Genomic DNA, 14,478 nt, shown 5'->3' with positions numbered 1-14,478 from the left:
CTATGAAGTAGGTATGATTGTTAGCTGCATTTTACAGCTGAGAAGATAAAAGACAGGGAAAGGCAAAGTAACTTGCCCGAGAGTACCCAGCTCCAAAAATGATGGAACCAGGATTGCAACCCAGGCAGGCTGTTTCTAGAGCCCACGGTCCAGAATGCTGTAGTCCTTCCTTCCCTCTTCTTTTCACACCACCCAGGGAGCCTGGCTTAGTCATCACTTTCTCCAGGAGGTTCACCTGGTTTTCCCACCTTTCCCTCAGAGATCCTCTGCGTTACTTTGGTACTTTGTATAGAACGCACATATTATTTCACTCATTGCACAGAACGTAAATGTTCGTGTTAGTCTCCCCTACCAGACCCAGTCTGAGTCCCCCTTGTATCCACACCTGGCACTTGTGTAGCGATTGGCACAGAACAGATGTTCAACAAAGACAACTTGAGCTGAGTTGACTTGACTTCAACACACACAATGCTTGTCCTCAGAGAGCTTTCATTCTACCTGGAAAAGAAGCTCCATCCACAGGAAACTACTGAATAATGTAGATATTAAAGCTAAGAGTATGGTACAGGCAGCAGGTGTTGTGGGATTTCAAAGAAGGGAGATTGGCTATAGGGGTTGGGTTGGGTTGGGTTAGGCTGGGCTGAGCTGGATTGGATCAAGGTGGATTGGATAGAGATATCTTCTCCAAATACATAGAATCTGAGATGCATATAGGTTATAGCTAAGAGAAGAAGGAACAACATTGGTTGGAATGTTGACCTCAGTGGGCTAAGACCAAAATGCTCACATTAAAGGGGGGCAACAGAGTTGCATCAGAAAATGCAGGTTGAAAGGCCCTTCTTTTTGACACAGGTCAGATATCAGCTCTCCAAAGAGGCCCACCTGTCCTTTTCTGGAAGCCTTTTTCCGTAGTATCTGTGTATGCAAAGCTCTCACAAGACTGTTTTGCATTATATGACTAAGAAGGTGTGATAAGAACAGGAAAGGACATTCAGGCATGAGATTACAATATTCTGAAACACGGGCGCTGGAAACAGCCTGTCTGTCCTACGTGACTGAGCTCCCTAGGGTTCCAGGATCGTTTTTGCCAATACCGACCAGAGTGCCTGGGGCACATAGTAGTGGTAACAATGATAATAACAGCAGTAACAATTTTAAAAGTGTGTCACATTCATTCTAATAAAATATATATGATAAGTAACATGTATTGGCTCCTTATCTTCTAGCCATTATTCTGATTGAATTCTTTTAGCTCAAATCTGTATTTGTTGAACATCTTTGTTGAAAATTGATTTCTTGAAATTCGCCATCCTGCGAAGGCTGTGTGACCTAGGAAATCTTTAATTCACTAGGTCCTCTCTGGACATGATCTGCTTCTGAATTCCGCAAAAGCCACTCACACGCAGCAGTCTTAGGTGCCAGAGGGTATTGCAAACTAGGATTCAGTTCCCTCCCTGGCAACTTGGTCCAGCCAGACATCTAGCATTCAGGACAGGCCACCCGTCCCAGAAAGAAACTGTGATGCAAAGCTGGACACCCAACAGTACCACAGAGTGACTTCAAAGACACGTGCATGCATGTGCGCGCACACACACACGCTGCACACTGCTCTGAGCTCCTTTTCCACTTAGAGTCTGAGATATGTCCAAGTTGACAGGGGGGCCCACTCAGAACCCTCGCTGGAGGACACTGGGGAGGAGGAACAAGTCAGGAGTTGGCACAGACACTCCGCAGACACTGTAACTATAAAGTTTCAAACTTGGAATCATGTTCTTTTGCACAGGGAGGCCCCCAAACCTTCTGTGTACAGCTCAGCCTCTCCAAACAAGCTGTCCTAGAATAGTGCAAGCAAAATAATCTGGACAGCCCAGTAAGCATCTCAAGCAGGCAACGAATATTTGTAAAGTATTTTCTTTATATGCCACTAACTCTTAAGGGGAAGGTGCTTTTAGAAAAATGTCCAGGCTTAATTGAAAAAGCACATAGCAATCAACTTTTATCCTCAGCTAGCATGAAACTGTCTAACTGGTGGCCAAATTTGGGATGCCTGAAGACAGACAAGTGACTAATACTAGGGCTGTGTGTGGCCATGACCAAATGTATTTTCTGACCACAAGACCATGTCTAGAGTCTCCGTTGTAATTACCACATGGCCTACTGTAATTGTAAGACTTGTATTTACTTCCTGCCTTTGACATGTAATTCAGGGTCCAAGGCTGCACCCCAAGCTAGAGTGAAATCCTCTGTTGTTTGCCTAAAACCTATAAAATCATTATTGTGTGACGGAGGGTGTGTGCGTTTGTGTTGCCACATCTGTTAAACATGGTAAGTATTATATCCTGATGAAAAATATGCCCACTCCTGCCTCGTTGGATACAGCCCTTTACAAAATCAGATGTTTATTGAATATCTATTACTATATGCCGAGGACATTTTAGAGTCTAGAAATATCAGTGAACAAGACAACACAGCCCCTGGAAGAGAGCCAGGGAGGGGGAAGGGGGAAGGGAAAGAGACAGACAAGAGAACACTTCCGTGCGCAGATGCGATGTGGAGAGTCACCACGGAGTAATGTGACAGAATGCCTAGGTGTCTTCTTTAGCTTGCGGCATCGGGGAGGGCCCCTCCAAAGAGATGACATTTAAACTGACATTTGAAAATGACAAGGGAAGGGGTAAGACAGGCAAAGATCAGGAGGAAGGACATTCCAGACCAGTTAGTGTGAAGGCCCAAGTACAGGAAAGAGCTTGGTGTGCTCCAGGAGCAGGAAAGCGACTTGAGCGGGCAGAGGGGCGGCTGTGCAGGCCTGGCACGGAGCGCAGGGATGGGCCGGGAGGCTGCTGCTGCCGCGCAGGTCCGGGCAGAGGCCGCCGTCCTTGGGACTGAGATGTAGTGCAAACCGAGAGAGGGGTCTAGGTTTAGATTAGGGAATGTACCTTAGAGCCAGTCCACAGAACTTGCCGGTGGTTTGGACGAGAGGAAGGAAAAGGAACAATCCGTAATGATCCCAAAGGTGTCTGCTGGAACAACTCGGAAGGTGAAGTCGGATGAGAAAGGCTGAAGGCAGAGCTGCTTAGCTCCTCATTAGCCGTCATAACTGACTGAACCGTGAGCCCACGCCTGGGGTCCAGCACGTGCCCTCGCTAGCCACCCGCAGCGCTCCAGCACTGGGGAACGCTCGTAGGCTTTTGGAGCCCTTAACTGATCGCTTCAAGCATTTCCATGGTTTCTCCTCTCTGGTATTCACTTTACAATTTCAGGTCACTCCCAACCCTCGTGGGAACTCTGTACATTTTAGTTTCTGTCCAGGCCTCCGTCCTCCGCACCTCGTTGGGGTGCCCTGTGCCCACATGTGGTGTAAGTGCGGCTCTGCGGTCTGCCCAGCTGCTCGGGAGGCCCAGCGGCCGGACAACGTCCCACGACACACCTCAAATGTGTTCGTGGCAGATGGTGTGGCCAGTGATCTTGTTCTTCTCTTCAGAAGCGGGAAAATTTTGAGATCCCTTTAATAACAATTAAACTAATTCAATCCAGTTATTTGTTATAATACTGATATTTTCTACCTGTGCCTTAAAAATATTGTCTATACAATGGAAAACAGTAGAGTTGTTTTTCATGAGTATTTTGTAAGGATTAAATGAAACAATGTATATAATGTGCTTAGGGCAAGAGCTGCTCTATAGCACTCCATGGACTTGAGCTATTATTATTAACATAATAATAACTTGGGGGGGGAGTGGCTCTCAGCACCAATACACTAGCTTTAGCATTCAAATTAACCAGGTCAAGAAAATAGAGCTATATGTAGATTGAGTCCCTGCATGATTTGATCTATATATTTTTTTTTTCCTCTAATTTCCTTTCAAATCAGGCTTATTAGAAACTTGTCTTTGGGTCAGCTAATTTCCATGTAAGTGACACTTACTGCCAGATGTGACCTTTTGTTAGCACACTGTAGAATCCCAACGTTAATATCACTTTCTATAAATACAGGTTTTGGATGAGGAAATGTTCTATCTCGGGAGAAGCTGAGCTGCGGAGACTCTTTCTCCTTTTAGACTCTCGGGCTGTGGGCTCTTACTCACTGTTGGCGTTCTTCCTCTGTCTCCTTTTGTTAAACCTCTGCCTTCCGTGATCACTGAGGTTGATAGCCACCTCCAGTGTGAGTTCCCCACTCCGCCTTCCCTCGCGGTTGGCATTGCACTTGACTTGTGCTTTCTTGCTTCCTCTACCTTTTGAAATTTAAAAATAGAAAATAAAAAATAAACCCACAGCCTTTCACGTTGGCTGAACTCTGGTGTTCAGCTGGCAGATTTTCCGGTGAATTCCACAGTGTAATACAGACAGTCAGAAATCTGCCGCTGGTTCAGAATGAGCCCTGTGAGAAACGGACGAAGAGACGCTCTGATTGTGACCGTCCGACACCGAGCAGAAATGGGCAGCGGGAGGAGGCTTGGAACGCCCGTCGGGGAGAGCTCTCCCAGCTCTGCTCCTGACTCTCCTCCTGACCTGTCCGCCTTCCCCGGCCCTCGTGAGGAACCACTGGGTGGATAAAGAACTCTTTCAAGAGTCTGGACTCTTGCCCCGTGAATCCCAAAGACAGGTTCTGGGAAGCACAAAGACCCTTCATAAGAATTCCAGAGCCCCCGCCCCGTATCATAACAAACATAGTAAAATACGGCAGCCTCCACATTAAATACAATTTTATTACTGACAGAATAGTTTTGAAAATATTTTTATAGTTTTTCTTTGGAAATAGGTTGGCTACAAGTAGCTGGTTTAACTTATAATTGGCTAAATTTATCAGCAGTTAGCACACTTGAGAATTACTAAGTTAAAACCTAAATCCAGCCTATGTGTTGCTTCCAAATGAAATACTGTTGACTGCCAAATCAACAACAGACAAAGTTAACCTAACATTACATTTTGTGGACCTTTAACATTGATTAATTCAATTTTGTAGTTATGCTATTTGAAGCCAATGCATGGGTCTCAAGGCCTCAGACATTTGTATAGGCCCTTAGTGGCCAATGGTTGAAAACGCCTTCCCTGGGAAGTCCTAGGTTCTGGGGTCGGCACTTTTGCCCCCTTCAGGGAATCAAGGCTACTTTGAAGGGCATTTCTCTCGGAAAATAAAACATGCTGGCATATGGTGAAACACTTACAAAAATCAGAGTCACTGGGGGGCAGAGTTCCTGGGTTCTAACCCTTCGTTCACTGGGTGATCCTGAACAAAGTCCCTGTGATTTTTCCTGCCCTGAGTTGTACTTTCCTAGACAGGCCCCACCTGGCCTCTGTTTTCCCTCGGTGAGAGGCGAGTGGGAAGGAATGAAAAGCGTATATAGATTCAGAGTCAGATAAGCTAGATTCAAGCTAGTCCTACCACTGAGTCACTCAGTAGTTCTCGAAGCCTGACTCTGGAACCCCTAGGGTTCTCTGAGAGCCTTTCAGGGTGCTCAGGAGGTCAAAACTATCTTCATGATGATACCAAGCTGTCGTTTGCCTCTTTCTCTTTCTCTCTTTTCACAAGCGAATTTTTTCCAGACGTGACGTAGCATCGCAGCAGATTGGATGCATACACAGATATCAAAATCCAACTGTCTTCTGTTAAGCCAAACACCAAAGGTGTTTTCAGACATATGAAGCATTGCCACTGTTATCACTAACTTATTTTTATTCTGGAAAATATAATTGTTTTTAATTTTTTAAATGTCATTTATGTTAACATGCAATGGGGTTGTTTTTAAACAACTTAATACATACATTTTTTAAATTCCTCCATCTTAAGGTCTGATATGGCAATGTTGACAGATACAACCCGCATTTAAAAAGTGCTTTGGGGTCCTTAATAATATCTAAAGGAATAAAAGGGTCCTGAGACCAAAAAGTTAAGAGAACCCCTGCACCACCTAATAGTCGTTAATTACCATTTACTGCGTGTTCCCTTGCGCCTGGAGCCGTGCAAAGCACACCGCCTCCTTCATCCCTTTTAATTTTTACAAAAAGTTGTAAAGGAGAGCTTTAAAAAACATCCTCGCTAACCTAAGGCCTCCCGGCGGGAAGTGACAGAGACCACCGGGTGCTTCTGACACCACAGCCACACCCTTGGTGACTGGACAGCTCTCCTTCACCAAGTAACTGTGGCCCTGAAAAAGGGGATTCTCCTGCCCCGAGTCTGTTTCCTCATCAAAAGGAGGCCGAATCCTACCCACCCTGTGGGATTCTTTTAAGAGCAGAGGGGTTAAGATGCACCCAAGTGCCTAGCCTAGGGGGCTAACACCGAATATACTCTGAGCACCTGGTAACCGCCTTCCTTCCGTTCCTCCCTGTTCTTGGCATGTTAGACTCCGGAGGCTCAGCCGCTTTCCTTGTTCCCTCTAGGTGGTCTTCAGGCAGACAGAGAGGCTGATGGAACCGAAGGAGTGGATGAAGATATGATTGTGACCCAAAGTCAGACCAACTTCATCTGCCCCATTACGCAGGTACTGTTTCCTCCTCCCTCCCCGGAGAGAAAAAACAATTCCCCTCCCAGAGGCCAAGGATTCCTGTTTGCTTTCCCAGCTGGAGTTAAGGAAGGAGGAGAGAGGGGAGTGCTGGGGGTCGAAGAGTCCTTGGGCTGGAAAGAGGCTTTAATCAATCCTGCCCCTGTAGGAATAAATTCCTGGCCCACAGGCCAAGTGGCATTGCCACCAATGGCCTCCCTGCTGTTTCTTCTGTGGTCATTTGTCCTAATAATGTAAAGCCAGAGACTGGGAGGTTAAACAAAGGAAGCCCAGGGGCCAGCCCCAAGTAATTGGTGGCCTAAGTTACTGGAAGTAGATTATTAACATCACTGAAAGACTAATGTCTCCTTGATTGCAGCTGGAAATGAAGAAGCCAGTGAAAAACAAAGTGTGTGGCCACACCTACGAAGAGGAAGCCATTGTTCGAATGATTGAGTCCAAGCACAGACGGAAGAAAAAGGCCTGGTGAGTTGATCCAGGAAGGGAAGTGGAGCCTTCTAGTGCGAGGTGTCCATGCTAGAGGAAAAGCTACATCAACATCTCCCCTAAAGTACATTCACCTCCCAGATAGTGTAAACATGGAAGCCGGCTCTCCAGAAAAACAATGCATGAGGGGAAAATGAGTAATCTCTTCGGGAGAAGCTGAAGGAACTTCAACCACACCTTTTTCAAGTAGGAGAAACTGGAACGGGATTGCATTTTCATCATTAGATAACGGGAATTTTTATGAATTTGTGCAATAGCCTGAAAAAAATTAACTGTGATGCTAAGAGAAAGACAGAAAATCTTTCCTATCTTTAATTACTTCAATAAGTTCCCCAAAGAGTTAAGTGAATTTGTGGATACTTGGTCAGTGAGAAATTATTATTATTTTTTTAAATTGGAATGTTTGGAGAATCTTCTTACGAACATTTTTACCCCCTTCTCAGTGCGCCCCACCTTCGTACCCCCATGACCGAGGACACGACTCTGTACCTGTGACAACACTGACCCCTGAGCCAGCTAGACTGATTTTTTTTTTAGGTATTATGCTCTTATCACAGATTTGGAATTATCACAAGGAATGGAATTGCAGGTGTGACCAGTTCTCAATGGACTTCTGATAACAGTCCCTTTGATGTGAGCTTTGCTTCTCCAGGGCCCAGAAATTTGCTGGTCCAGACCTAGGGTTGGAATTCCCCACCACTCGTCATCTGGGCGTGGACTTGCAGATAGGGTATTTGAGACTCCAGATATCTTGATGGTCATTCAGTCAAGTAATGTACCCTGTTTATTCTAGAAGAACAGACTACTCATTGCAAAATGGAGAGAGTTTGAGTACGTTATCTGTCTTGAGTTTCCAACTTACAGTTGAAATGTCCTATTTCCCTAGTGAACCTCCCATTTCACCTGTAAATAATTGTCTTTGTTTCTAAATTACTCAGCCTTTTTTCTTCTACTAACGGTTTTTCTATTCATTCTCTGAAAAGCAAAATGTTAATTTTTTCTAACATAATTGCTAGGAATAGGTATTCCCAGGTAGTTCTGTTTCACAGCTCTTCTTTCTTAAAGTTGGTGATATTCTCCTAGAGACAGGTTTGGCAAGGGCAGCCACAGATACAGAGCACGCTCCTCACAAGCCCCGGGGGGGTGAGGGCTGGTGGGGGGGGCAGACCCCCAGAACAGGCTTCACGTTTAAATGGATCTTCCTAATTATATATTTTGACTTTCTAATGTCCTTGGCCTTTTTTGGATTGTACATGATATTTGGAAGCACTTGAATAACGCTTGCCATTTAGAAAAAAATATCTTTTTTCCTCATATTTCTATAACTTGGGTGTAGATTCTGCAAACTCTTCAGCTTAATAATAACCATTAAGTCCAAGTGGAAGAAGTCTGGGAGATTTATAAAGAAGGTAATATTTTTCCTGAGCCTTCAAAAATGGGAAAGATTTCAGAGAAGTGTAAAGAGGAATCCTTCCGGTCAAGAGGCTTACCCTGCTCAGAGCCTGACCACTTGGTGGACAGTAGACACTGTTTCAGTTATTTATGTTAAAGGGACAATAGAAGGATGATAGACAGGAGCAGTAGGGGAGTGGTGTGAAGATTCATTATTGAAAGTGTTAAATGCCATGATTTTGTTGGTCTTCTCGTCCATAAATTGATGCTAATAGTTGTAATTGCCTCATTGGTAAGTTTGAAATTTGAAAAAAATATACATAAAGTATCTCAGGTGACTGGCACATGGTTGTCTTCATTTTGGCTACCATAATTCTGTAGGCGTGAGAGAACATTATTTTGAGGGAGTAAGGTGGGCTGACCTGGAGTTTAGGAACTTACTTCAATAGCAATTCACGGGACGGATTTAAAAGGCCTGCAGTGAGATGTCAGCTACGGTGCTTTTGGTAGCATATTACGTTGTAAATCATGAGAACCAGGACTGAGACAGGAGTCACGGGGACTGAGGCAGGGATGAAAATAAGAGTGATGGCGGAGGAAAAGCCATCAGAATGTGGTAGCTGAGCGCTGAAGAGCAGTGAAGGAGGACCGACACTTATAAGTGGGTGCCTCCGAGGACGGAGGTGTCGGCAGCCGACGGAGAGGGCGTGAGAGAAGAACACGTGTCGGTCCTGTTCCGTTTGACGTCCCAGCCGCGCAGCCATTTGGAACTGTCCTGGAGGCGCGTGCATGTGGATTTTCGAACTTGAGAGCGAGCTCTGAGCTCGAGATGTTGATTGCGAAGCCGGGAGCACAAAGGAGTCAGACGTGGCCGGGGCCACCACCTGAGAGCTGCAGGGACAGGGCCTGGGCTTGGCTGTTTAGCGCTTGCCCCGGAGCCTGAGCTAGACCCTCATCAGTGAAGGGGCAGCCGGAGGAGGGCGGCCCCAGTGCAGCGGTCTGAGACGCGGTCGGGAAAGAGGGAGAGGCAGAAGGGCTGAGTGTCATAGGAGCTGTGGGGGGATGGGCTGGGTCTGGCCGAGTGGGGGGGAGGTTGGCAGCAGATGGGACTCGGGGCCTCTTCACAGCATGCCTCAGAGGCTCCTGATGAAGCACGAGGGCGTGTCATTTCCCGTGATGCACGTTCGTGTGATGAGCAGTCCTGGCTTCCCTTTGTTTAAAAATGTCTGTGACACATCCAGCTTGAGAAGCCTCAGTTCTTCCTGCTAGATTGTTCTTGCTGTGTTCATCAGACTGGAGGCCCGGGCCCATTGTGTTCCTGGGCCCTGACTCAAGTCTGCTGTTCCTGCTTCAGTCTCTGGGAAGGCCTCTCTCCATTGGTTTGAGTCAGAATAGAATTGTGGAGACTGTAGCCCTAACTAAATACAGTAGTTAGAATGATTTCCTGAAATCTCTCTCTTGATAATCAGGCTCTTTATTGTCTTACTAATAAAGCTGTCTTATGATGTTTATATTAGTAAGGTATTTAGAGTTTTCCACAGTCACATCGTTCCTTTTTTTGTTTAAGAACCCGCATCTGTGGAACAAAGTCACATTTCAGAGCCTGAAGAGTGAGCTTGTGCAGCAGGACTCCAGCACTGCGCTGTTGTAGTCCTTTCTGTGATTTATAAACAAGTCATGTAAGCTCTCGGAGCCTCAGTTTCCCCATCTGTAGGGTGGAAATGACAGCACGTCCCAGAACTCAGGATCCAGGAAATGGTGGGGAATTCTAGCCTAGCTCTGGATCAGCCAATGTCTCGGCCGTGGAGGAGCAAAGCACTCAGGAGAAGGCTCTTTTGGGTCAACACAGTGCTAAACAGGTAGCACTCTGGTCATTAGGGTTGAGACTATTAGTGTTGTCAGTACTTAGTGGCATATAGTTTTAGACTCAGAAGATATATCAATGGGATACAGTTACTCTCTGTGTTTCGGTATGATAGGAATTCATCCCACTCAGATTTCCAGAGGGGTCTATAGATCTTCTTTCTAGAACTTTCTGGAGCTGGATTGGACCTTGGAATTGTTGGAACCCAGATCCAGGAGCTCATAAGACTCACAATCTTATGCTTTTGAGCTGATGCTGAGGCCGAGGTTCCCACAGCCTTCTGGGACCCCTGAGGCCTGGGTTCCCTTTGCTCTGCACTTCCGTGCTTGCCGACCCCTGCGGCGGAATGTCCTGCCCTGCCAGTGACCAAGTTTGGGACCCAGCTTCCCCTTCAAGGTCTGCAGGTCTGACTCCTGCACAGCAATGATGCAAGAGCTTGAGAGCTTAAGACTGGGTAGGGCCACACCCACCTTGCTCACCGGGATGTGGTGGGGGTTAAGGCACCATTGCTTACATAGGGTGTTGTTGCCCTGGAGGGGGAGGGCCCTGATTCTGTGTCATGTCCTCATGGCCTTGTCTTAACCTTTGTAGCTTAAAAACTTGGGTTTGTTTGCTTGAGAGGGGGTGAGGAACAAGGTTCTCCCCCAGCTTCCACATCCACCCCTCCTCCAAAGCCTCCCCTGAACCCTCATTCATGCTGGACCAAGTGCCCCTCCATGATGCTCCCGTGGGCACCACGTCCATGTGGCTTCAGCATGTCAGCGGGGCTGGCTCTTCTCCATAAGCTTCTTGGGTGCAGAACAATTCCTAGAGTGGGAACCGCACCTTGTAGCACCTGAGTGAATCCTTGACCCTTGTCACACATCGTCCTGGCTATTTCTCACAAAACCCTATGCTCTACCTTCCTCTTTATAGAAGAAGTAACTGAGGCACCAGAATTAAGTCAGTTGCCCAGAGTGTCGCAGGCAGGAGGTGTGAGCCAGGTCTTTTTCACTCTCGAGCCTGTATTTGTGTTGTCGGGTCGCCCAGCTCCCTGTGAGAAGGCTTTTGGCTGATGCTTCTGTGCCCAGAGTTTATCTCCTAAGTGAGCTCAGACCTCTCTGTTTGACGTGGGCCACCCTGGGCCCTGTCCCTTGCAGATAAGTGTGCCTGCCTGCTCTGCAGCTGAGCGGTATGGTTCATCCCATCAGACGTTCTCAGAATGCTGTCATTTACCCACTAAAACTGCTAATGTCATCAGGAAGTCCTTCCCACCCCCTCCCCACTTCCCTGTCCACTGCTTCTTCACTGTCTGCTTGGCGGGGGTGAAGCCTTGTTCTGCGTAGGGGAGAGACCAAGGCCAGGCCAGCAGTCCGCGGGGTTGTTCAGTGGGCTGAAAAATATTAAGTGAGGGTCATCCCAGCACATGTCATCCCAGCCACGTACCTTGTGTGTCACAGAAGTTGAAATGATAAAAAATGCCTTTTCTGACATCACGAACGTGTTCATATCCTTTTCATAGGCACAGCTGTTTAGTTTCATTCTTGAAGAAACAATTCACTTGGAGGCATACGGGTGTTTGGAACGAGCGTGAGACATTTCTCAAGCACCTGCAGGCCTTACCCTAAGCCAGAAGCGGCACACCTGGGCCCCACCCCCCGGATCCCCTTTCCTACGGTGTCCTTGCTAGAATCACATTTTAACACCTTGTACCTGACCATCGAGGGCACGTTTTAGTATTTTAAATATAAATACTGTTACCAAGCATATTGGTCATTACAGTGACTGATGTTCCTCTGATATAAAGTGGCCTTGACCCAGAGACCAGGGCCAAGCAAGTTTCTCTCAGGTGTTGAACTGTTGGACTTCCTGCTTCTGGACAAATGAGAGGTCCCGTGATCAGATGCCTTCCCCTCCCGGGTTATAGCTTTTGTCTTGTATTTGTTATTTTTGATCTTGTTTTGTATGTTGTTTTTGATCTTACTATATCTGTGCTATTTGGAGAGTTGTCTCAGATCACTAGACCAGAGCCGTGTGTGGGCAGGAACCTATATTTGTGTTTCACAGTTGAATGCCCAGGACCTGGCACAGGACAAGTCACATGGAAGGGCCGAATGAATGCATGAATGTGTGCACATGTGTGTGTTGGATGTATGAAGACGGAGAGATCATCAACTTTAAAATGTATTAGAATGGTGATCAAGGAACCAAATGACCATCATAGGAGATCAAGAAGGGAACCAACAGTATTGAGCAGGGGGTTGCCTGCAGTCCCTTGAAACAGGAATTGTTCCCCATTTTAAATACGAGGCCCCGGCGGCTCAGAAAGGTAAAATGAGTGCCTGTGGTCTCATAACTAGCAAGCAGATGGTGGAGACAAAATTCAGACGTCGGTCAGCGTGACTGCAAACAGTGGGCGCTTTACTTTACCAAAGTTTTGCTTGTGTTGAGAAGAAATCAGGTGACTTCATCCAGCTCACTGCCTGCAGAGGAGACCACATCTAAACAGGGCCCTGGTGTGAGTTCCTCCCCAACCCCACATGGATGACTCACACGCTGATATCCTCGGCCACAGCACCGGCCCCCTCAGTCTCCCCACCGGGAGGACTAGCGGGCATTTCAGAGGGAGCATACGCCTTTGAGGACCCCTGCTTCCTTCCCAGCCTGGTTTCCTAGTCGTTTCCCTTAGAGGTGAGGGTACCGCCCATCGCCCATTGGCTCCTCTCTTCCTTTTCGCTCTGATCCATCAGCAAGTCCTGGAGGTTCTGTCCTGAAGCTCATCCCGGCTCCCACCCTCGTCCGAGCTGCCCCCTCTCTCCTGGACTGCTGCAGGGTCCCCCCGCTGTCCCTGCAGCCACTCTGCCTGTGTTCTCCACTAAGCAGCCAGAGCCGTGTTTTCTAAATGTCAACCAAATCACAACCCTCCCGTATTCAAACCCTGCACTATTTTCTCTTCATGTTTAAAAGGAAACCCAATGCCCCACTCAGCCTCCGGCCTCATCTCCAGGTGCCCTCCCGCCTGCCCTGAGTGTGTCAGTCCCCGGACCTCGCCCTTTCTCCAGGCCACCGGGCTGCTGCCTCCTGGACTGCTGCACCTGCTGCTGCCCAGCCTGGCCACACAGGGCGCTGGTTCTAGAGACGACCTCAGCAAGGCTTGCCCTGACCCCCGCTGGGAAAGCCTCAACCCCCCAACCCCCCACAGCCATCTTCCTTGCCTTTGTAACACTTTACACAAACTGAACTTCCAGTCTGCAGCCATCTGGTGACTCAGTGACTACCTGTGTCCCCCCACTGGAGCGTGAGTGCCAGGGAGTGGGCACTGGGCAGGCGTGGCCTCTGCCCCCAGCTCGGGACAGGCCCAGCGCAGATGGCCATCCCTGAACACATGAATGCGTGCACGCCACTCCCGATGTCTAAAACATGCTTCTTTCGGGTAAAATGTCCTCGTGTGAGTACTTGTATGGGAGAGCAGTTTATGCAGAAGGCAGTCACGTTGGGTGACCTGACTTCATTTTCTGTTTCTCCCAGTTGCCCTAAAATTGGCTGCAGCCACACCGACGTGAGAATGTGTGATCTCATCCAGGACGAGGCACTCAGGAGGGCGATTGAGAACCACAGCAAGAGGAGGCAGCGTCAGTCCGAGTAGGAAACAGCCGCCCTCCCGCAGGGAAGCTCGCAGCCTACCTCCGCCCCGGCCACCGGTAGAGAGCGCGCTCCTCCGAGCGCCCCGCCTGGCTGCATCGCGTCCCTTGTTTGGGGTGAAGCCTGAAGGTTTTAAGTATAATTGAAAGCAATTTTCTATGTTACAATAAAAAGTCCAGGATATTATATTGTTTATTTTTAAGTATTCTGTAACTTGAAATAAAACTTTGATTATCTACAGCGCGTCCTGTCTGTCCACGGCCCGAGCTGTAAACTGCTCTATGGCGCAGGCTCCGGAGGGCCAGGCCTTTCTCTGTCGCCCACTCCAGACTGTTTGCATTAACAAGACAGTTTCAACTAGGCCATGTCTTTCAAGGGGTATTTGAAATGGAAACACATAGAAACACCCCAGTTGCAAGCATTCTCTTATCAGGACAGTAAGCAATAGCATGAGGTGATAAAGCGAAGCCAGTTAACTTACCCATGAAGGTTTGCTTTGTGTAGTGACAGTTGCAAACGTGGGGAAGCTTGTCTTTGTCACTCTAATTGCACAGGATGCTCTGTAGCAGGCCAGTCAGCGCTGTGGTCATTGCTGCCCGCCATGGGAGCTCT

General features: G+C 47.7%; 1 protein-coding gene across 2 annotated transcripts in view; it reads left to right on the top strand.

Annotated features, from left to right (window-relative positions):
• Positions 1-14,106, top strand: part of NSMCE2 (NSE2 SUMO ligase component of SMC5/6 complex) — a 211,595-nt gene extending 197,489 nt beyond the window's left edge. For both annotated transcript variants that reach the window (XM_090283374.1, XM_090283373.1), the window contains 3 exons: positions 6,382-6,482; positions 6,862-6,968; positions 13,753-14,106. In XM_090283374.1, the coding sequence (XP_090139500.1) occupies positions 6,382-6,482; positions 6,862-6,968; positions 13,753-13,870 (326 nt within the window). In that variant the 3' untranslated portion in view covers positions 13,871-14,106. The remainder of the gene's footprint in view (positions 1-6,381; positions 6,483-6,861; positions 6,969-13,752) is intronic.
• Positions 14,107-14,478: the final 372 nt, after the last annotated feature.

Source organism: Furipterus horrens, unplaced genomic scaffold (assembly GCF_987537825.1).
Source record: "Furipterus horrens unplaced genomic scaffold, mFurHor1.1.pri manual_scaffold_7, whole genome shotgun sequence".
NCBI classification, from domain to species: domain Eukaryota; kingdom Metazoa; phylum Chordata; class Mammalia; order Chiroptera; family Furipteridae; genus Furipterus; species Furipterus horrens.
Note: the sequence above shows the minus strand (reverse complement) of the source record. Positions and strands in the feature narration are given on the sequence as shown.